This window comes from Lepidothrix coronata, unplaced genomic scaffold (genome assembly GCF_001604755.1).
Source record: "Lepidothrix coronata isolate B3197 unplaced genomic scaffold, Lepidothrix_coronata-1.0 Scaffold57, whole genome shotgun sequence".
NCBI lineage: Eukaryota > Metazoa > Chordata > Aves > Passeriformes > Pipridae > Lepidothrix > Lepidothrix coronata.
The window spans coordinates 1,147,989-1,172,263 of record NW_016690237.1 but is presented as its reverse complement, the minus strand read 5'-3'; the positions used below and the strand labels follow the sequence as shown (position 1 = coordinate 1,172,263).

The 24,275-nt window shown below is 35.4% G+C and overlaps 1 protein-coding gene across 5 annotated transcripts in view; it reads left to right on the top strand.

Moving 5' to 3' along the window:
* FGF14 (fibroblast growth factor 14) overlaps positions 1 to 24,275 on the top strand; it is a 399,824-nt gene that overhangs the window by 289,882 nt on the left and 85,667 nt on the right. For 4 of the 5 annotated variants that reach the window (XM_017816676.1, XM_017816680.1, XM_017816679.1 and 1 more), the window contains 2 exons: positions 15,131 to 15,241; positions 23,612 to 23,715. In XM_017816676.1, coding sequence (XP_017672165.1) covers positions 15,131 to 15,241; positions 23,612 to 23,715 — 215 coding nt within the window. The remainder of the gene's footprint in view (positions 1 to 15,130; positions 15,242 to 23,611; positions 23,716 to 24,275) is intronic. The other variant, XM_017816678.1, reaches the window with a different exon arrangement.

Below are 24,275 nucleotides of genomic sequence, written 5' to 3'. Positions count from 1 at the left end.
CTTGTTGTCCCTAGTAGGAAATAATTTCCTGTTAAGTCCAGTTTTTAAGAAGTTCTGCCTTCAGGATGGCATTTCAAAGGATTTTGATATTGGCTGGGTTCATATGACTCACAACATTTCTCAGAGAAGTTTCATTGTAATCGTCTGTTACATCATTGATTGTTTGTTGTGATCATTTACCATTGAATCAAACTGCTTTTCTGGGATATTTTGATTCCGCTGAAGCTTCAGTAAAAACAAAGTACGTTTTCCAACGAATGAACAGGTGTCCCATGAAGATACTCTAGACCCTTGGGATGAGATTTACCTGACTGAATGAAAAGTCTTGCTATGCAGATACTCACCTTTAAACTGAGGTTGCCCAGAGAAGTTGTGGATGCCCCATCCCTAGAAGTGTTCAAGGCCAGGTTGGATGGGGCTTTGAGCAGCCTGGTCTAGTGGAAGATGTCCCTGCCCATGGCAGGGGAGGTTAAAACAGATGATCTTTAAGGTCCTTTCTAACCCAAGCCATCCTGTGATTCAATGAAATGTCTCTCAGAACTTTAAAAAAAGTCTTAGAGCTAATTCTAGTTTACAAATACTACCATTAAAATTCTTTGTGACTTTTCAAAGGAGGTAAATTCCACTAAGAAATTATTTATTCTGAATAATACATATCCAGTAGTTAACATGAATTGACCAAAATATGATTTTAAAAGCAGTTTATTTTATTTGGAATTGTTTGGAAACTGTCGACAAGGATTTCTTTTTTTTTTTCCCCCTTCCAGTTGCATTCATCAGTAGATGACATTCTGCTACACAGATAGGAGGCTTCTAATAAGTGATGTCTATTTGCACTGACATTTTTTATTTTATTAACAGTGGCAAGCCTTTTTCCCTTCACTTCACCCACTTAAAATTCCTCTATTAAAATCCTTCCATTTGCCCTAGCAGTGGAATTAATACTGTCTTACAGAAACAAATATACTCAATTAATGTATAACTCAGGGCCTCTGACATGCTAGTAAATAGCAATTTCTTCTATCCAGTTATTAATTGTGTCTTTTTCAGTCATATTAAGTCCTTTTGTATAGCCTAGCAGGGGCATCTACATCCAGGATAAGGATGCAGCAAACCACTTTTTTACTGCTGCTTTGGACAAACCATCCATCCTCGTAGTTCTTCTACTACTCTGTCTAAAGTGAGGATGATGCTGATCTCTTGTGTTTATGTTCAGCCTGGAAATCTTCGGGCAGCAGGGGCTTTTTACTATGACTTTACAATATGACTTTACAATATGCTTATGCTCCTCCAGAAACAAAGCCCCAGTGCTCTGGATCAGCCTAGTCCCCTTCAAAGTGGAGATTGACCCACATTCCTCTCCTGATTGAGACCTCTGTGCTTTGCCCATAGGGCCATTCCACCTTCTTCACGCTGCTAGAGTGAAACATATTCACTAGAGTCTACAGAGTGTTGTAATCAATAGGACACATAAAATATTTTGTAGATATTACAGGTTTTTTAACCAAAATATGATGGAAGCACCTTGTCTTTGCTTTGAACTTAAACAATAACTTCAATGAATAACTGTATAGCTTTTAAAGTATGTATTTCAAAATATTCAAAACTAACCATGTTCTAAAATTAAAAAATGCAAAGTAGAAATACAGAGGCAACTTGTGATGCAGTTTTGGGGAGAAATTAAAAACTAGCTTTGGTTTACTTTGCATTAGAGCTGGACATCTGGAGATTTCAGAAGGCAACCAGGGAAATTAAATGGAAGACACTTGTCCTCTCTCAATGCATGACACTTTCCCAATGAGAGGGTATATATTCTGCTCTTATGAGAATTTGAATCTGATAGTAATACTCTACTTTCTTGGTGTCTCTGTGTTTCCAAATAGGGCATATCTCTATGACAAGTTCTTTAGATTCTGGGTCCTTTCACACACATCAGAACTAGGCTGGAACCAGAAGCCTCGGAGTCGATCCCATTAGCTCAGGTAGAAAGGATTTATGTGCCTCTGCTTTAGATAGGTTATTTGGTAGGACAAGACTATGTTTAAAGGTACTTTTCTTTGCAAAATTCTTGATTCTAAATGTAGAACTCAAAGCAACAAAAGAGACTTCACAAACATGTTAGTTTAACCATGTTGCTCCTTGTAATAGAAAGGTGTGAACCTGGAAGCAGTCTGAAGTAAGCCTTTTCAGATAGACATTTCAGAATTTTGAAATTTTATTCCAAGTTTTGAAGCAGGTCTTTATTTCAATTTGTCAATCAGTTTAATTTTAAAATTATAAAATTGCATCATATTTGACATTAAATATTAAATATTTACTCTTTGACTAAATTAAGTATTTTCATATGTCAGGATTTAAACATTGAGTCATTGATAATTTTGTTTATTTGGGTGTGACCAGGTGTTTTTTCAACTGCCATTGCTCAATTTGGTCCATTAGAATAGAACGGAAAAGCTTTTAATTCATTAAGTTTTGCTTTTCTTTTCAAGGTTTCCTTTTCTTTCGGTAAACTACAAAAAAAATTATGTTTATCTTTGTTCTAAAAACAAAGGTCAACCATCCTACTTCCAGGCAGTTGCTGATGCTATAGAGATTCAGATCCAAGTTTATTTTCAGTTGCAAACATCCCGGGTGATACCATGGTTGCTTTATTCACATCATGCAACTTCAGACTTTGGTCTTCAGCATCGGGTACCCTGAGTAGTTTATGACCTTTCAGAGCGCAAGTCAGGGTGCTCATCTTAGAAACTTCAAGTCATACAGCATAAATAGTTTCTGAGCTATGTGTCAGTCCTTCTCAGTAAGGTCAAAAATTGGAAGAGGGGAAAATTAGGTTAGAGGTATGGTTCCTTAATGTGAGGGTGGTGAAGCACTATCAGGTGGAAACAGGCTGCCCAGAGAAGCTGTGGATGACCCATTCCTGGAAGTGTTCAAGGCCAGATTGGATGGGGTCCCTGTCCATGGCAGGGAGCTTTGAATGAGATGATCTTTCCAACCCAAACCATTCTATGATTCTGTGATTCTAGGGTGGGATGCCACTACTTCTTTAGTTACGGTTGCAACAAGGAAGCTCTTGCTGAAAACCCCTGTGTTGCTTTGCAATAGAGTGTCAAGGGCTGTTGACAACCTTAAGAAGAGGTTGGCCCATCATCTTCAGGCCTTGTACTGAAAGCAAAGCTGTTGCTGACCATTGCTTAGTGTAATGTCTTGCATTTGGTTTGCTGTCTTGTGAGGTTCCCGAGAAACAGCTGAAGTGACACTTTGATTGCAAAGCAGCAGATTCCTGTTTTTTTCCAAAAATACACGGTGAAAAATATGGTGGGTGGGGTTTGTGACAGCACACAGTTGTGGCAGTGCATTAGTTGGGGTGATGTGAGCTTTTACCTTCTCTTTCCCCTTTTCCTCCTCTTCCTTCTCAGGTGAACCCACACTGCATGCAGCTAAAAATAATTTCTTAGAAATGTCAAGTGTCACCCACTTCATGAGGCTGCTGCCACAGATTTTAGTGAAGAATCTAATAAAGCATAATCAAGGCCAATCCCCCCTGTGTGTAGACAAGGGAGTTTAGATTTTGTGTCAAATCTGAGCAAGATTTGTGTCGGAGACTTCTGTTGTAGGGTGTAGAAACAGAGAACTTTATCAAAGGCCTCTGAAAAACACACAGGACTTCTGCTACATTGTGAGCTTTGTTGAAAAGGAAGTAGATTATTTTCGAATAGCTTTCTAAATTAGAAGTGTCCCTGTTGTTTGTTTATTTCTTTGTCCCGACTGCACATAGGGGCCGGAGAAGCTTCAATTTATGTCCTGATAAAAAGTACAAGCGTACATAGCTATGCTATGTTGCTTTTGAAGTGTATGCAAATCTGCACTAGAGATGTGTTATGATACTAAGGCACACAGCATTTCTTTCACCTGCAGTATTACAAGTGAAGCACCAGCAACACCTCTGGTTTTGGTGCAGAGGGGCAGCCCTCAGACTGCTCATCGGACAGCCTGAGTAATAATGCGTGAGGGTTAGAAACTGAAACAGGACAGGCAGCTCAGGCCCTGGGTTAGGAGGCTAAAGAAACCTGAAACATTCAGTTGAAGGCTGTTGTTAGGACATGATTACAAAGTGAAATTTGTATCAGTTCTTGCAACTGCTCTGTTCTCTTGGCTGACAGCAGTGCTGTCGCTGCAGTGTCGCCAGGCACAGGCAGAAGTTGCTGTGGAAATCTCAAGGATAAATTTCCTGTTTTTCAATCTCTGTAATCTTTCAGCTTCTAATAACATTTAAGTTGTCAGTATAATAAATGTGAGGTAAAGGTAAGAGATTTAGAGAGGGTTTAATATTAATATTGAGAAAGCTTTGTAATTTGTTTTTTAGGAGCATATCTGTTGCCTCTTTTGAGTGCTGGATCACATGGTAGCACCTCAGTCTACACTGGGTCTCAGAAGTTACTGCTGCAGTACAAGCAAATAGATCTGGAGAATGAAATTGCTTTTGATTTCTGTTTAAAACATGCTAGTTGAACTTTTATATTCTGTAAAGTGGTTTTCAAGGCAAGTTTCAAATTGAAGGGGGAAATGGAAATCCCGGTGTGAGAAAAATCAGCAGCTGATAGTTGAGAATGCTAAGCAAGCTAGTTTAAATTTAGTTGTGCCCATATGGTTGCATTTTTGTAGTATAGGTAGGTCTCTTAACACAGCATAAGAGAATAAGTAGCTGTCTGGTTCTTAAAGCCCAGATCCTGCGGTCATGTGACTTCATAAGAGTTTGTTTTCTTTCTGTGTACTCCAAGTTTTCTTGGATAGCAGAGGTGGGGTGAAGACAAAAAACCTTTGAGAGTGTGACCCAAGTTGAAAAATAAGCAGAGAGGAACTTCTGTAAGACACAGCTTTGTTATACCAAAGGTAGAAGAAATTACTCTTTTATTCTGAATCAGAAATGGTTCAGACTGTGTTTTTCAACTCAGGGGATTAGTTTCTTGTCTCACTATTTGAAAATCAGTTTTCCAAGCTGCTGCTCTTAAGATTTCTGAACTGTGTTTAATATGACATTATAAAGCCTTGCAGTCTGTAGGCTGAACAGAACTCATCTTCCTCACAGGGAGAATTTGGGGAAAATGGGATCTCGGTAAACCAAAGGAGCCATGCATTACTTCTCTTTCTATCTCTCCATCTCATTGTATTCTCGCAAATAAATGTACAAGCACAAGCAAAGTAAAGGTCTGCTATTTCTTCTCTGGTTAAAGAGCACTCCCAGATAACACTTAGTTACACTGTAAAGAGGAAAGAACGACTTAATATTTAGTATGACTGGCTACTTGCTGGTTCAAGTAGTTCCTACTAATATGTTTCACATAACTCATGACATTTCTTGGGAATCTATTTTTTAAATAAATGAATAAATAAATAAATAAAAAGCTGTAGATCCTCAATCATAATTTTTGGTGATACTGCCTTCCTTTCACTTCTTTTGCTGTAAGTGGTTTTGAAGATTAAAGTGAAAATAGCTACCCTTTGTGAAAGAGGAATGTAATGTTGTTTAAAATGTTAAAAAATATTAATGGTACTGTATGTATAATGATATTATATTTAATATATGTTTATGTATTTAATATATATTTAATTTATGTATTTATATATTATATAGATTTTTTTTATCTTCCATATGAATTAATGACAGTGCATTCATGCTTTCCTACAAAATGAAGTATTTTTCTAATTATATAAAGTACTCATACTAACAGCATAAACTTAAGCTTGTCTGTTGGAACTTCTGCAACCTCACTTTATACAAAAACAATAATGTTACTAACTAATAAATAAATATGAAACTATATTTATTTCCCTTTCACAATGGGATTATCCATTTCTCAATCAATTTTCCTTTAGAGTCTTTTATCTCCAGTAATCTTGCTTGTTCGTGAAGAGAACTGAGATGTAGTTTGCACTTAACAGATCTCATTTTCTGCGATTTCTTGTCTTTGTAAACAAATATGTTCATGCAATGTTGGTGAATGACATGGTTTGACAATAAAGATTTATCTTAAACCATAAGGATTAAATAATAATATATAAAAATACATAATTTTCAACTAAGGAAAATTTTTACTTTTCTATTTTTTTAAAGGTTGGAAATGAGTTTATTGATCCAAATTTTTCATAGTAGATGTTTTCCTGTCAGATATAACAAAAAAAGGAAATCCCTTTTTTTTCTACATCACTGATCACTAAATTGAAATGTAATTATTTTATCAATGTCTTTATTTCCTTTTGTGTGATTTTATTTTTTTTTTAATATGAAACAGGTTTATTTATCTTTTGTTACTACTTGATGGTTTTATCATATTATTAATCAGGAGTTTACATTGCACTAAATGGTTAGCAATGATGAAAAAGAACAATTCCCGTTTCTTTTGACTTTCTGATTTATGTGTTTAAACCTGCACAAATATCAGTTCAATTTACTCAACTCAAGAAACTGTCATGTAAAAATGACAGTTTGTGATTTTTTGCAATTTTATAAAATGTAGTAATGTATATGTTTATGGTGGTGGCAGTAAGAAATGAGACTGCAACATTAGGAGATATTTGGAATCTGCTGCATCTGAAACAAGGAAAGCTTTATATGTTGTTCAGTATCAAAGAAAACTGAGTCTTTGCTCTGTAATGTGTCTCTGACATACCACATGAGAACAAATCTTATGGAGAGCAGCTGAGGGAGCAGGGGAGTTTAGCCTGGAGAAAAGAAAGCTCAGGGGAGACCTAATGCTTTCTACAACTACATGGAAGGAGATGGAAGACAGGTGGGTATTGGTCTCTTCTCACAGGCAATAAGTGACAGGTTAAGAGGAAATGGCCTCAGGTTGTGCCATGGACGGCTTAAATTAGATATTAGGAAGAATTTCTTCATGGTAGGGGTTGTCAAGCACTGAAACTGGCTGCCCAGGGAGGTGGTGGTCACCATCCTGCAGGTATTTAAAGAGGTGTAGATGTGTTGCTAAGGAAGTGGTGGACTTGGCAGTGCTGGGTTAATGGTTGGACTTAATCATCTTAAAGGTCTTTCCAAACTATGTGATTCTATGATTCTATATACTACATTTCCTTATTATCACTTCCTAACTGGAATAAATCTCCCTTGTACCGGTTCATTGTCAGTGCAACTTCTGTTTGCCTCCCCTTTTGAGACTAGTCAGTAACTTAAAATTTCTTGAAAGTAATGTGAATGGCTTCTTTCAGTATTTTGGCAAGAACGTAGAAGTAAATTTAATGCACCATGTTCTTGAAAAGCGTATTTCAGAAGGAATGGGTTTGCATATCTAAGCAGAGGGAATATACTCCTTCATTTTGAAGACTTTTGTATATTCTGGCAAGAATTAAATGAAGTTAATAACAAATTAAGGACTCCTGTTACTTGGTATTATGGAAGATTCCCAAATGTAACAATAGAAAATAGAGCGTGTTTTAGGACTCAATACTTAGCTTTGCAGATTATCTTTTTGTCCTCTCTCCATTGACCATTACCATGATGGCTTTAAATATTTTAGAATAGATGGTTTAAGTGCTTTAGGATTTAGTTCTAATCAGTTGGTGAAAAAAATAGAAGCTGACTTCAGATACTTCATTGTTTTGTGATGCAGTATGCAAGGAGATAAATAGTAAAATTTATAAAAATAAATATAATGTTTAAACATTGAGTTCCAGAAATAGAAATTATCTAGGAAAGGGAGTATCAAATTCATTCTTTGATAAGTTGGGTGTTATGAGAAATATATTCAGTTACATTTGCAAAGGTCATGTATGCCCATCCTATTATGCTTTCAATGTTCAGTGATATCTTCAGAGAAATCTCATTCTTAAAACCCATTTATTTACTCATTCAAAGGGCAATGCATTACTCAAATATATATGTAAGTTAAATGGTAATACAATCTGTCATGTTGTGGAGCCTTGGTATTTTTTGAGTGTGACTAAAATTATGTTTGGTCTTTAACAAAGCCTTTTTATGGAAAGCTAACAAAGTAGAGATTATTGCAAAAATGAAGACACAGAAATTACTTAATTCTGGAATCTATTGTTTGATGCCTTTTTTTTTTTAAGGTAAACATTAAGCAATTTTGGTATAATGTCAATATTTTAGTGTCAGAATTCAGAATCAAGAATACGCCATGTAGAATTAAGATGTTCAGGTATAGGAAGGGGTCCTAAACAAAATACTAGAAAATTATTTTGTCCAAGTCAATAAGATTCAGTAAGAAAGGGTATTTTTTAGGCTTATGAAAAGTAAAAAGAACGAATAAAAATTGTAATAACAAGACTTCTCTAGCATGGAATTTAGACAATAGAATTTTTAGCATTTTGAGTAAACTGAGAAAGAGAATATAGGTGCAGAAATGGATTTTGTTTTCATCAGTGGAAGATGATGCTTGTTAGATGATAGTCAAATATATTAAACTCTAACTGGTGCTATCTAAGTAAGCTTGGGAGTAGACACCAGCTTCTTCTCAATATTCCTGTGTACAACATAAGCTATTTTAGATATTGAAAAACTGGAGATCATTGAATTTTAGCATATTAGAAGAAACATGGGTCAACAGTGGGAGGCAGTATTTAGCCAGAAATCTCCCAAAAAATCCCTGTGTTGCAAGATCGGAAAAATTAGAGTGTACAATATAGTCCAGTAGAAAGAGAAATGCAGACAGTTAAATGAATTTACTAAAATTGAACTACCATAACTGTGTAAAATTGTGACTTTGAAACAATGTTTATTCTGAACAATCTAAACTTCTTCTCTTTCCAACAAATACCCTTCAAAAATAATATGCCCGGTAAAGGAGACTGTTAATGATTATGCTGTAGACAAGTCTATTAAATCAAATTATCTTGTAAATCTGAACAGATAAAAATTATCCCAGCTAGAAGCCAAGTTGCTGTAATTCTACTGACAATCAAATTTGTTCAAATAAAACCATGTAGCAAGAAACAAATCTAATGTAGTTTGAAATGTACTGCGAGACCTAGAGAAAAAATGTCACTGCCCACAAACGGAAGGGAGCACATTTTTCAGTTAACATAAAAACATTTGCAATACAAAGGCAAGGATGCCAGCACAAAGGGTGTGATGCTGTGCTTTCAAGAAAAGCAACCATTCTGCAGAACTCCAACCCACTTTCATAGTTTACCAGGAAATTTCATAAACGCTGTGGAAGTACCAATGACAATGACAGCGCAGGAACGTAGGAGGACTCTCTGTCTCTTAAATGTGCTCTCAAAGTGAGGTTCTGCGGGAGATGAGCTTGTGATGTGAGGCATAAATGGATAAAAAGTAGAGTTAAAAATAAACACCAAAGTTGAGTGCCTTGTAATCATCATGAGAACAGAAAAATAAGTGAGCAAAGAGAAAGCCACCATGTTTCAGAACAAGTACTATTATTACTTATGGGAACAGGGAATAATGGAAGCTATTGCTTTTCTGAATTCACATTATATCCTTTTCCCCTCTGCCCTGAATAAAGTAAAACTTTCTTTTAAAAATATTTTTCTTTAAAGTTTTTAATTAAATTTTAGTTTTCTGATGTATGCTATGAGATATTGAAAACATTACTTTTAAAATCAGAGAGCTTTAGGATATAAATATCTAGATTTCATCCTTCTCTATTAAGAATGAAAGTAAAAACAACACAATCAGAAACTTGGAAACATTGAGACACCTGGTTATGGGACAGTCTAATAAAGAAATTAGGAGTGTATAAAGCTTTTGAATGCTGAAAGGTTCAGAAACAGCTGAAGACTTTAGTAACAAAGGAACATTATTGGTTTAGATACCTATTTAGGATTTTATCACCTTTAAATGAAGTACAAAGTTCTGCATTTTCATTGACTATGTACTTGCTTCAGGAAGCTTGCCTTTGTGATGGAATGATGCCGCAAGACTTGCCAAAAAGAAGGCAAAAGTAGTGTAATGCGATCATCTGTACTGACTGTACCTGTTTGAGTACTGTTGCAATTAAACATAAACAGTACGCTTGAGAAGAAAATTACTTTTGGAAGCTGGGAAAAGCATTACAGCAGGAACTGAGATAGTTGAAATGAGAATTTTAAAAAAAGGAAGTGTCATTTACATGGGATCTGGTCCTTGCTTCTGGAGCTGAATTGCTTGGTGGAATATGTTTCTAAAATACTAAGCAGTACAGAGCCATGTTTAAAGTTTTAAAAAGTATTCAAACACTAAACTGAAGCAACAATAGCTTTCTGTGCGGTGATGGGTCTTGAGATTGTCTTGAACTGTGGTATAGTGGATGGGGTAATCCTGCCTAGGGGGGGTAGTTAATTATTGTCCAAAGTAGAGACGCTTCAGCAAGAAAGATGGCAAGAATCTCAGTCCAACACTGCCTGTCCCTCTTAGCCCCCCCCGTTGTTGGGGTACTCTTGTGTGAGAAGCCAGGAAAAGGGGCCTTTTACATGTCCCAGGCCTTACAAACTAATGAGATGTCTGGAGTGGATGAGACACTCAACTTTGGGTGGGTACTTTACTTCCCAACTTCAAAAGAAATCTGCGAGCTGCAGAATTTTGAGGGGTTGACTTTTTTTAAAATCCTAATGCGGACTATAAATGGGTTTTTTTATAATTCAAGTAAAGTTCAATAGATGAGGAAGAAGATTCCTAACAAACGCTGACCATAACATCAGCAAGCAAAAAATGACAGCCAAGTCACAGTGACTATTGGAGAACCATAAATCTCATTTTTTTTCTGGACCAAATGTGAGTGGTACTTTTAGTACTGAAATATCCAAAAGTAAAAACAGCAGGAGGGAAATGCAAAGAATAAAGGACAAGAATAAAGATGAAGAACCTGGAGCTACCAGTCGTTATCATGAGTTCGATGCTATGCTATCTGAGCAGAATATATTTCTAAATACCTACTTTCACTTGACTCACTGAGCAATTCATTTTTTGACAGACTGGCAGCTGACTGGAAAGTTTATTCTCCATAAGAATGTAAGTTGATATGAGACTAACCCACCATTAAACATTTGCTTGTCATCTCAAACAGGCTTTTATTTAGTACCTTTACACAGAAGAAGGAGTAAATAATGACAGGCTAAAAAAGCCCTCCTCTGGTAAAAACTAAAAATTAAAACTCCAGTGGAGACTAAGGGATTAATTTTTCATGGTGTTAATATACAGTGGGCATATTCAACATTGTTCTTCTAGTAAATTCATCTATGTCTTAACACTCATCTTTAGTGAGTTTGTCCCTTTGATTATTTTAAATCTATAAAATTTCTAAAAAGAACTGTCCTGGCAGTATGTCAGAGTGGGGAAGGAGATGCTAAAACCATTTTCTTTGTGAACAGAAAATATTCGAAATTCAAAACATGAAGTGTCATAATTGTTCTAGAGCAAAAGCTGCACTCAGGCTGTCTTGATTTAACGCCAAAGCCATTTTTGTAGCCACTATTGGAGAAAGAAGACATCTTAATTAAACTCTGCCTTTGTTGAAGACGTCAGAAAAGCTACTGGCAGAGCGTGCATGCTAACTGCAATCACGCATCCTGCCATTACCACTGACAAGGAAAAAAGCCAATAAAAGTGGGCTGCAAGTGGCTGCTGTCACACAAACTGCTGTGGAAGAAAGTTGTTGCTTGTCCATTCAGTATGTCTTTGAATTTTAAATGACAACCTCTAATAACCACAAGTCAGAATAATTTTTTCCACAGTAGGGCTTTACTGACATGTCACACAGAACTGTTCAACTTCAGAAATCAAGGTGCAAAATAAGATCAATGAAAATCATTAGGAGATGTTGAACTTTGATTGTTGATCCATGGTGAAGTGTGGGTTTTTTTGTTTCTTTTCCCCTGAAGTCAAGGTGTTTAAAATTATATAGAAATGGTATTGTTCACAAAAAACACTTCAGCGCGGCAGCTAGGACTTGGAGAAAACTAGCAGCAGTATATCTATAATAAAATCACCCTTATCATGTTCATTTGTGGTTTATCATTTTGTTGTATTTTCTCGCCATTGTCTTACTCTTACATGTGGGAAGATAAAGGCATGTGTGGGGTGTAATGGATAAGAATAAATGCTGGTCTTCTGTCTGTGTCAGTGCCGTTAAAGTTAAAGAAAGGTAACATACCCAGTACCTTTGTGGACAGGCAGCATCAGTCTTCTGCTATTTTTTCTGGGCTTTGCTGCTCGCTCCTGCTGTCTAGCAGACAGTATTAAAAAAAAAGAGAAACTAAAAGAAAGTGTGGTCCAGAAGGATTTGCGAAGCTCATTTGTAAAACATCTGAAGTTAAGACTGTTCCTGTATTAAGAGGCAATGGGTGGAAAAAATACCATAGAAATACAAGGACTACCAGATTTCTCTTCTCTGCTTGCTGCTCAGGTGTCTCAAAAAGGACCTGAAAGAGTAATTTATCTTTCTGCCAGGAGAAGAGATAAATTCCTTGCTTGACAGGATTGTCTGCTTCATCTTGGAGATATTTACCTTGAAGCTGTATGGAGTAGTCTTTGTGACTACTGCTTATTATGACTCACATAGAGATTGATGTGTCATTTCATACAACTCTATCACTAAATCTGGGTTGCATTTTGGATAAGATCAAAGAAGTACCATGTCTAATTTCCAGTTCCTCCAGTTTTCTGAGCACTGTTGAGCTAAAACATTTAGTTTTTATTTACTTTGATTCTGTGATCTGATGCACTGTGATATATGTTTACTAAAGATTAGAATCAAGAACTAGTAAAATATGCATGATTAAATTACTTGTCACGAATACAAGTTTTAGTCTCGCCAAGGACAGGGGGGGCCTTAAGGTAGAAAAGATGTTCTTAGGTAAAAAAAATTCTGATAATCCGCAGAAAAAAAAAAAATGAAACCAGCAAAGTAAGAAGTTTCACTTGCTACATAACAATAGTTATTATTTTGCTATGTTTGGATTTGAGTGAACAAATAAATGGAGGATTCACACTCTGTCTCATCACACATAGGCTGAAAAGCTAGCTGAAGTGGATAGCTATTCACTAAGATACTTTCATTTGGGTATAATTTTGGATGGTTGCTAAAGCAGGGTTAACTTTAAATAATGCTTTTGATGAAAACATACTCAAATTATTGTTAGAAAGTAGATTTGTCAATTTAGAAAAATTAATAGAATAAGTATAAAGAACAACTTTGAAAGTCACTTCTAAGTTTGACATTTTTCCCTTGAAGCAATAAATGTAAACAACTGGTGACAGTGAGTTGATTGTGCTTTGCCTTTCTATGAAACTTTGCACTAGAAAGTATTGATAAATAATAATTTATTCATAATTCTATAGGTATAGAAAGTGTTTTTCAAAATGCTGATACTTTCCCTGTAAATAATATTTAAAGATCTAGTTTTAATAACATACTAAAAATTATTTTATTTAGTCTTTAAAAATGCCCTTTTTAATACGTGTTAAGTAAGCATGTTTAAAATTGTCAGTTTGAAAGTGCACATTGAAAGCATACATTGATATGAAAGAGCTCTTGTCTCATTTTTAAATTATGAAAATTTTTTTGAGTTGCCTGATGAAGTTGATGGAGACATTCAAAGATAATACACTTTAGCATGTTTATAAATTTTTAAAAAATATTTCTTTCTGAGTATTCCTATATAAAGACTGAAGAACTTTTACTAATTTAAAAAATCATGGAAAGCAAAATCTGCAGGTACAATAAATTTAAAAAATAAGTTGTAATGTGCTTACACGTTAATCATCAAAAGGTAATGTTATTTATTTGCATGCCTCAGAAGTCTTACAGTGTTATTATTTATAGGAACAGTTTTATTATATTTACAGTTTAATCTTGTATTATTAATTTAGACGGGTTTATTGTTTAATATGACTTTGTAATTTGGATACTCAATAAAAAAATTTTCAGAATAATTTCATAGAACTGATCCCCTATGGAAAACTTCTGAACACGTAACTTAGAGTAAGTTTTGTTTATTAGTGTTTATTTTCACCTCCCCATAGGATACTATAAGTAACTCAGATTGATTAATTGTGAGAGCAATTATACACAGATTCAAGGAGGATTTTATATTCTGGCCACAGGGTTGCATGGAGACACTTTCTGTCTTAGAAGTTCACCTCTTTGTAACATATCTGTATCAAAATCTTTATGAATTTAGTTCACTACTGTGGAACTAAGTATAATATGACATAGATGCTTTTAATGCTAATGTTCTCACAAGTTTATGTACTGGCTACCTGGAGCTGGGCCTAATAGTTAATGTTTAACAATATTAATACCAATATCACACAGAGGTAGTGCTGTTGATTTTTTTTAAGATGTGATGTCTTCTTTCTCTGAACCAGTTTTGAAACAGCTCAATTTGTAGTTTGGTAAGGCAACATCCATGCTATGAATCAAAAAGTTTGCGACTTGGCAGTGCCTGTCCAATTCTTAGAAATTTCATATATGCAGAGTATTAGAGTACCTTCGTTGTTCAGCTACCTAAATTTCTCATGGCTTTAGCTTACTGAGGATTTTCCCTCTGCTGAAGAAAGGTTATATCTTGCCCTGATCATGGGTGTTTTTCCCTGGGGAGTGTAAGAGGGTAGGTGGGTTGAATCCGCTTCTAGATTGGTAAAATATTTTGGGAACTCTTCAGATGGTACTGTTACAAATTATATCAGATTAGTCTATCACTTTCAGTAGGAAAGGAAACAGACCTTTTCCTTCCAGTTTCCTTAAAACTTACGTGCAGTACAGTAAGTTACTAACATGTATGAAACGAGTAGAGTTTTTCAAATGTTTTGTTATTTTCTGTAAGGGACTATACTTGTTGCTGAAGTCAAAAATTTTTTGCAGGGCTTAATCTGGTTTAAGATTTTGACTGTGGATATTTGGGATGTTCTTTTTTCTCTGTTTTACCTGTGTTAATTGTAATGAGGAATGTTGGAGGCAGAGAACAGGACACACAACTGATCTAATAACACTCTGCAGCAAGATTTTTTTCCATCTCCATTAGCACACATCCTGTTATAGCACTTACTTTTAAGACAGCAATGCTGCTTCACCAAACTTCCTCCTACAGTGAGAGAAGTAGGGATAACTCTTGGAAAAAGTTTTGAGGCTAGTGACAAAATATGTTTGTCTTTCAGATCCCCAGCTCAAGGGTATAGTGACCAGGTTATATTGCAGGCAAGGCTACTACTTGCAAATGCACCCCGATGGAAGTCTCGATGGAACCAAGGATGACAGCAGTAATTCTAGTAAGTGACTGCCCCAGGGGAATGTCTTAATCGCACACACAGATCGCATCCCTCGAATGTGTATGCACAGACACCGTGTTAATGCCTTTGAAGGGTTTCTGAATGTGTTTTGTTCAAAGGAGGAGGGTTCTGTCTGTTTGAAGCTTGATGACCACCAGCATGGCTCATACAGGATATTGGCCTAAATATGTTCCCTCTGAAGAGAAAGGCCCATGGACCTTACGAGTGAGATATTTAGGCCAATGATTGTCTTGTGGTAATTTTATAAAAATGGTAAAATTATACTAAAATATTTTTAATAAAAATTATATATTTAACATAATTTTTTACCTTCGAATAAATAACAAAGAAAAAAAGAGCTGGAAACTAAATTTCCCTAAAAAATCTGGATATATAGGCCCTGATTCAGCAAAGCAAATAAATGTGCATTTAACTATTAAAGTCCTGCTTAAAACACACACTGAAGTACCTTGCTGAATTGGGGCTAAAACTCCTACAGTCCCTATACCAGAAAGAGTTCCAATGACCTTAAGCAAATTTCTGCCACTGTAGGGGCTGCATCAGTGAGAGTTTTCAAAAATATTCCAAACAAAAGCAGTCTTGAAAGACCGTGTGGCTGACCGCTTTGATACACTTCTCCTGTGATAAGGCCACATATTTTCATTCAATGAGGATATATGTCTTTGATAACTTCAGCTGCAAATGATAATTAAAAAAGCCTATTCTTACGCTAGAAACAGTTGATTTGTATTTTGTATATTTTAATTATAATGACATATTTAAGTAACATTTCTGTGTGACCTTGAGTTCTATTTTAGGCACTTTTAATACAAAAGCTTTATCTTCTTGTTATGCATACATATACATAAATAAGCCTTCAGTTTCCTCAAAAATCTTGGAATTAGGCTACAGAAATTAGGGGATTTGAGGTTTCTGCTTTACATTGGTAAGGTCTTATTTTATCTGTTAATGCATGGCTGTCATTTATAACACTTTTCATCAACAGATAACATGATCATCTTTTATTGTTTTGTTTTTTTAAAATGAGAAAAGCTGATTAATCTATTTTGATATATACTTCTCTGCCTGCTTTCCAAGTGTTTTTGTCTCTCCCCACACCCTCCCTCCCCACCCCATTCCTTGTATATTTTCTTCCCTCAGTGTGTCCATCTCTCATGCCCACTTCTGTACTGGACTAGATACTAAGACCTTATACAGACAAGACTATTATTGCCTTTTGTAGAAACTTTGCCTAGATGAGGTCTGAGAAATATACCTTAGAGTGCGAGTGTGTGTCTCTCCTTGCCCATCTCTCTTATTTTCAGCTTCAGCAAGAAGGTGTGTATGACTACAATAATTTTGCAAAGTTTTATTGGTTTTTCTGAGGGTTTTTTTAAATCTTAGAACTCTATGAATTTGGATTCTTTGCAAAACTGGACCATACTACTTTTTGCTGTTGTCAGCTTCACAAATCCTTTTTTTTTTCTTACTATTTAATTTACCTTTCTCTCCCTTCTTCCCTGCTTTTCTGATTTTCCATCTGTCTATCCATCTCTTTTATTCTTCTTTTTCCGAAATGCAGAATGACTTATAATATTATAATTATTATATATGTATCACTATAATATTATAATTAATATTATAAGTATTAGGAAATATAGAACTTCTCCAAACTCAACCAAATACCAGATAGCAATATTGTGTATTTTGGATAAATATTGTTAGATAACATTGTGTTTTACTTCAAAATTATTTTTAGGCTAATTTTTTTTTCATAAGAGTATTTTTTCTGTCTTTAACTGGTGTGATTCTTTTTTTTTTATTCACTAGTCCAATTTTACAATATTTTTTTAGTAAAGACAGTTTAGAACAGAATGCAAAATTAATGTGTTTGCCAGGAGGGCCTATAATGTCCACCTGAAATTTTGCTGGTATAGATGTATCAACACTATATTAAGAGCTGAAAAGATTGATCTAGTTGGTCTATTCATTAATAGAAAAAGATAATAATATGCGTCTGTTTCTTTTTGTGCTGTCAGTCTTTCTCCTTATTTTTTCCCTTTCCACTCTATTTCCTTTCATTTCCTGTTGAACTTTTTTTCCTATTGCTTTTGTTTATTGCAGCATATTTTGGTTTTCCTCCTCTTTTTTACTTTAAAACAATAATTTTCTCATGGATAGAATTCCTAGTATTTTGATATTTTATTTTCTGGGCTCCTTAGCATGATAATTTCTGTCTGAGGCTTACAGGTAAATAACTTCTGGCAGCGGCCCAAGGAGAAAATCCTGCTTCTGACCATTGTGTTTACAGACTGCCTATTTAATGTGCCCAGTGGGTGAAGGGATGGACATATATTAGCTGTCAGTAGGACAGATAATATGCTTATCTTGATATTGAAGATAACTTCCATTTGATTGTGTTCATAAAAAAAGAAAATACAGACCGCCAAAGGGTTTGCACCTCTGCCAGCCTTCCACCTGTCTTCTGGACTATTCACTGTCCCTGAAGAGAGTGCACTGGCCATCTGAGTAAATGGGTGTCAGAAAAGCAAGGCGTGAGAGTCAGAAAAAGATGTATTTTCTTTTTTGTCTTCAGCAAGGAAACTGTTTGAAGCTTAGTCATGCTGCTACTTTTTGTGCTTCTGCAATGTATTCTGTGTCAAGCAGTTAGAGCAGTGCTTGAAGTTAAAATTCCCTCAAGTGCCTATATCATTTAGTACTCATTTTATATGTATGTCAGTAAACAATAAGTTACACACTATTGGAGTCGCAGTGTTACAGAGAGGTAGCGTAAACCAAGATTAAGACGTCTTTAAAACTTCTCAGTAGTCACTTTAATGACATTTTGCTTCTATTTGAAGTCAAAATGAGTAGTACCAGTGGATTTAATCAGCTGCTCTAGTGCAAGCCATTGTCCCAACTTACCTTAAGTCTGAGTAAAGGCTAGAGTCTGCAGAGAGAGAGATGGCAAGATTTTTAGTACATTGCTGCACACAAATCCTTCCACGAAAAAGGAAGAAAGATGTGACTACTTGTAATTACATCCCTGAAGGTACTTTTGTCTGTTCATGTTGATGGCCATGATATTAGAACTCAACCTAAACAGACTGATAGGTTTCAGTTCAGTGTTGTAATTTCTATGTATAACTTTTCCAAGCTAATCGTGTTTTGTGAAAGAGTGTGAATTAATGCACCCATTGGTTAATGATGCTGAGTTTCCTTAGATCACATCACCAGATCAAGGCTGTTAGCTTAAGCAATCTTGTGTGTTCAGTCTGTGGGGTTTTTTGCCCCACTCTCAATCATATGTAAAAAGAGGCTTTAATACATTGCTTTTATTATTTTAGCTGGTTTTCTCTTTTTTGTTTCTCTAATGCCTTACAGTTTATGGTTTGCTTTTGGAACATGTTTGTAGTAAAGGCAGGAGTGACTGTGATTAAAGCTGTAGGCTTGATTACTGAGGTCCTACTCAGTGTAGCTGTCCCTCTCTAGCTCTAATTTTCCTGGATTTTACAGATGCAAATGCAACTTGCTTCAGTGTTGTCTATGGGCCTTATCATTAATAATTAGGAAAGCTACAAACTACTACACAGAAATCATAAAGAAATAGAAGTGATTTCCATATGTGCTTGTGGTAACAAGCATAACATTCTCCTCCTGTCCTCCCCACCTAAACCAGCTCATTTTTAGGTTTTGGTCTGTCTTCAAAGTTTTGTCTTATGAATGAAGGGTAGGTTCTGTAGGAAGACTAATAAATTTGAGAAACAGACAATTCTGATTTTTTAATTTCTGAGATCAAAACCCTAAATCTTTTAGATCTATGGCTTCTTTTGATTCACCTAGAGAGTGTATCTCAGACAACAACCACTGAAAAAATTCAACATAAATGGTGATACTTTCCTTTATAGGAGATAGACCTGATTGTAACACTCAAATGTTGCTATTTGCACCCCTTATGAATTACAGTCATGTTTAGAACATGTTTATAACATGCTGTAATTAAAAGAGCATTACTCATTGGTAATTAGCCTTATTTCATAAGCTTATAAATGACAAAGATAACGTTAACCAAGCAACTTTGATCTGGCTTTGTTGTGAACATCTCTTCCTTTATTATTCTGCAGCATGCTTTACCTCCTTTGCGATGCTTGGTATCTGGTAGAGTTGCTGTTCAAGAAAATCCTGCTGTTCAAGAAAAACCATTTAACATTCCTTTATTTTCATCTTTTAATGCATGCTCCTAATATTTTATTTATATCTTCCAAATTGAATATGGAAGTATTAACTTTTTAATGTCTTTCTAAAGTACCTACCCCTATCACATTTCGGTTTGAAGATAGAAAAAAATAATCTTTACAGCACCCTTTTAAGGTAAAGGAGATAATTAGACAGAAATAAAGCACATGAAGATTAAAAAACAACACCTGCAGTGCTGTTAAATTTAGATTAATGAACGTTAAATTTGAATTACTGTACTGAAATACCTGCAGCCTGATTTTCACATTGCTTTTTACTGAAGTTTGTCTTCCAAGAATTATTCAGGCATTTACTTGTCTACCTACACTACCTCTGGGAGTTAGGTAAGCCTGTTTCTCCCATTGGGATAATCTTAGTCTAACAGAGTCAGTGAAGGCCATGTTCAGTTATGTTTTAATTATATCTTATGTAAAGTCAGGTAGGTAGAATGGGTTTGCTCCATAAGAAATGGATGGACAGACCTCTAAATACCAACCTTTTTGCACTCATTGCCAATCTAAGAGATGTTATGATGGAGTCGCCATTTTTGCCTGTGGGCCTGCAGATGAAAATAAATTAAAGAAATAGTTGCCTTGATCTGATTGGAGATTTGGTGCTGTGGAAAGTTTTGTTGACTGACACAAGAGCACAGCACATTCAGAAGAGACAGCAAATTTATAAACCTTAAGCAATCATTTTTTTAGCAAGCTTCTTGAGAAAAACAGTGATCTGCAATAGCAATTTTCTTGTAACTACGAGTCAGTTGTACCTACATAGATTTTCATAAGTAAATGGAAATATCTGATTTTAGGCATTTCAGATTTCAAATTAATAGACTATGATGATATTGCATAAAAGAAGGAAAAAGTTATGTGGTGGTTTTGTGTTTTGCTCAAGAAAGGAGTGATTGCTTATAAAAAATTTAAAAGTGGACTTAAACTTTGGCTAAAGCTTTGTGAGGATTAAAATCCAAGTCAGATTTGGAGTTCCTGCAAGTCTCCTTCATGACACCTAAGCAAATAACCATTTTCATGCCAGTTGTTTCTGCTAACTGCCCTCCACTCCCATTTTCTGATCTTGTCTGTGATGGGAATAGGCTTAGGCTTGTAGGCTTAGGAGAAGGAGGAGAAACTGTGTGCTTTATGATCACGGTTTAGATGGAATACAAATCAAAGCTAAGGGAGTGCACAGACTCAGTGCTGACAAGAAGAAAAGGTTTTACTCGAACCGTTTTTGCCGATCGGTTCCTTTGTTTTCCTTAATGTTCCCACGTCTTATTTACATTTGGATTCCCCAGGCTTTCTGCTTAAGTGTGCAGTTAGTTTTGGGTTTGGATCAATGTCTTATAGACAGAAGAAAGGTGGGGAAATGGTTCTTTTTCACAGCCCCCTCAGGTAAGAGCATAGCTCTGGCTGTGCAGAACCAAAATGCCAGCAGACTCTGGAAGGCTTTCTGCTTCTCTCAAACCAGGTTCTTATTAGAGTGGGGGATAGCATAGGTGAATCCTAGGAAGGTTTGAATGTGTAATTAGGCAGAAAAGTCTTGTTCATTAAAGAGTACTGCACAGTCATGTTCTAGAGGAAATTGACTTTCCTTTGGCCACCTTCAAAGCACCTAAAAACCACATACTGTACCTTCCTGATACATGTTTTGCTGACCCCAGTATGAAACATATTGCTGAACATTTGTCAATTGAAAACTGAATGTAGACTGGCCTACCTAGTTTCAACCAAGTCTGAAAGATTTTGTGAAATTTACTGAATTTTCTCTATGTGCAGAATTGCAGCATTTCAGATCATACTCTAAAATTTTATGGTCTTAGGCTAATTACAGAAGCTCTGACAGTCTCCAATTAAAATCTAGTGGCAGTAAAAGATACATTACACACCCTCTTCAATGCTTTCTAAATTCACCAGCAACTATAAGATGCTCTAGTAATTTTATAGGTTGCATAAAACACTGCCCTGTTACAAGCCTCTAATTCTTCTTCAGTGATGACTGGGTTTTTTTTCTAGCTCTGCTGCTTTATTTTTAATGGCAATACAGCAAATAATGTCTGTGTTCCAGAATTTTTTTGACAGAACCTCTATGATTTGAAGTTATTTTTCCATAGCAGTTTTCATGGCTGACTTGTCTTTTGTGTTCATTTCTTGTCTTTATACAAGTATTGTTTGCTTTTTCTTTTTGGTGCCCCTTCAATTGTTGCTGCCCCCCCCCCCAGCGTGGTGTTTCTATGCAGGTTTCCTCCTCCCCCGCAATTTCTTTTCCTCTAGGAAAAGATCCCAAACTCAATTGCTATCTGAAACTTAGTTTTTCTCTGACAGACTCCCCATCCACCATCCACAACAGTGATTTTGCTGACTTTTAATTGTTTCCTTTCAGGGTAATGACTTTAATTTTTAACTTTCAGATTATATTGAACATTTGAAAGCCCTCAAGCCATGCAGTGTTTAGCCTATATACTCTTAGGATATCTTATCAATGATGCCATATTTAGCTGTTTATCCTAATATAGAGAGGGAACCCTGTCTGTATCCAGTATTTTTCTAGTCAAGAGCCCACTAAGATCCTAGCATAATGGAGACTTTTGGAAATTACAGAAATTAAAATGCTATTTATTTATGCTAATTCTTGTCATCTTTTCTATTCTTCTTTGTAAGCCCCCCCAAAAATTGTTATCTGTTGTTCTAGAGCTCTTTTGAATATATTTTTCTTTCTACACCTTTAGGAAGTACTCTACTACAATTCCCAGCTTTATACTGGCTTTGTGTGTTCATAAAAAGATCTAATGTTACACACTCTTTTTCTCCATAACAATGTTGAAGGAAAAGTATCTTTTTTTTTTTTCATCCACTTCTATCTTTAAGTTCTAGTAGTCAACCTATGCTTTTTCTCAGTTGTAAAGATTTGATCATCTTCATCATAAACAAACTGCGGATTTATCTCCTTTGACCAAACAGGAGTTTTCACACCTTGAGAAATGTACTTATCCACTGCAAGTACATGACACTTTTTCCTCTTGATTTTGGCTTTAGCTCTGGCATTCTGAATACAGGTAGCCTCATACAGTACATTTTCTGGTCACACCTCTGAATGACCTTCCTAAATTTTGAGGAACTCACTGTAGGTGTTACTGTGTTCCTGAGACCTGACTTAGTAGAACCATAGTCCTCACTGCATATGTTGAATACAAAGGTTGTGCTTTTGGTTTTCATCCAAGGACTTGTCAGTCCTTGACTCATTCACAATGGAAAAATATTTAGCATGAACTCTGTCTCATCTAGAGCTTTTCTTCCAAGACTGATGTGTGCTTTGCATCTGATTTTCTAGTATGAGTCAGTAAATGTAGTATAGGTGTGTGCTAGCATAATTTTTAGAAGAAGAATCTTTCATGTCTCCTATTTATATAACTTTTCCTGGTTTTCTGTGTGTTTTTCTGTGGTGAGGCTGGTAAACTCCCACTCCTCACACTGGTCTTTTTCACACAGTGATCAAAGTTGTGGCTGGTTTTGTTACTACAGAGGTATATACCATTCCTACGGTATTTGCTATTAGGTAGTTTTCTAATTATTTTCTAATTACTCCACACACACACGCACAGAGCCCCAAGTTTTTGAGCATGTTCTGTATTTAGCTCAATAACATTTATGCACATTTAGGGTCAAGAACATATTTTGGTGCCTTTATGAACTTTTAAGCCTCTGTCATTACCTTCTGTGTTACTTGCCAGAATTGGAGATGTTTTCTGCAGGGCATATCATAAGTATCACTTTTATGATCAGTCTGCGTTGGTGAGGGAACTGGTGGGCTCTTTGACTCTATTCAGATTGTCTCAGATGTTCATGTTTGCAGTGCTGCATAAATGATTACAGCCCAGTTTGCTGTGCTTTGTATTTACTAGTTAACACTTGTGCCAGATACTAAACTATTGCAGAATTTATTGGTAGATAGATAGGCTTTAATTCTGAGGACAAACTTTATAAGAAGCTGGTTTTTCTGAATTAGTCTAATTTCAAAATCGGAAAAAAAATTATACAGTTTATTATATAGTTTCTTTCTTTTTACTAGTGATATTTATTAGGATATTGTTTTAGTCATAGGATATTAATATCTGGTTATGTTTTTTCTTCATAGCTTTATTCAACCTTATACCAGTGGGACTTCGAGTTGTTGCTATCCAGGGTGTAAAGACTGGGTTGTATATAGCCCTAAATGGAGAAGGTTTCCTCTACACATCAGTAAGTACCTTGCTGAACTCTGTTTAAGAGGCACAGCTGAAGTTGAAATCTACACAAGAATGAGACATTCACTTTTAAGTTCTGTAATGTCTTATATATATATATATATATATATATATATATATATATATATATATATACACATATGGTACACACACCATATATGTACACAGCATTATCTATAAATGGGATTAAGTAGAAATTACTGTGTACTACATATGAAAGTCTGCATGTTAACAGTCCAGAAAAGGCATACTGTAAATGTCTTTTCCTGGTAGGCTATACTGGTAGTGTGCCATATGTCATAAAACTTATAATCTTCAATTAATTTCTCAAAAATCTTTAAAAAAATACCTGCAATTATTTTTTTAGTGACTTGTTGATCAGAATCCAAAAGCTACTCCAACAGTTACTTTTGTTGATAAGATTTACAAGTGCAACTTCCATCTAAAAGGTTGTTAACAGCTTTACAGTTTATCACTATAATCTTGTAATTGTGTCTTAGCATTATTGGGTTTTATGTCAGATATAAAGAAAATAAAGAGTTCTGTGAGGGACTA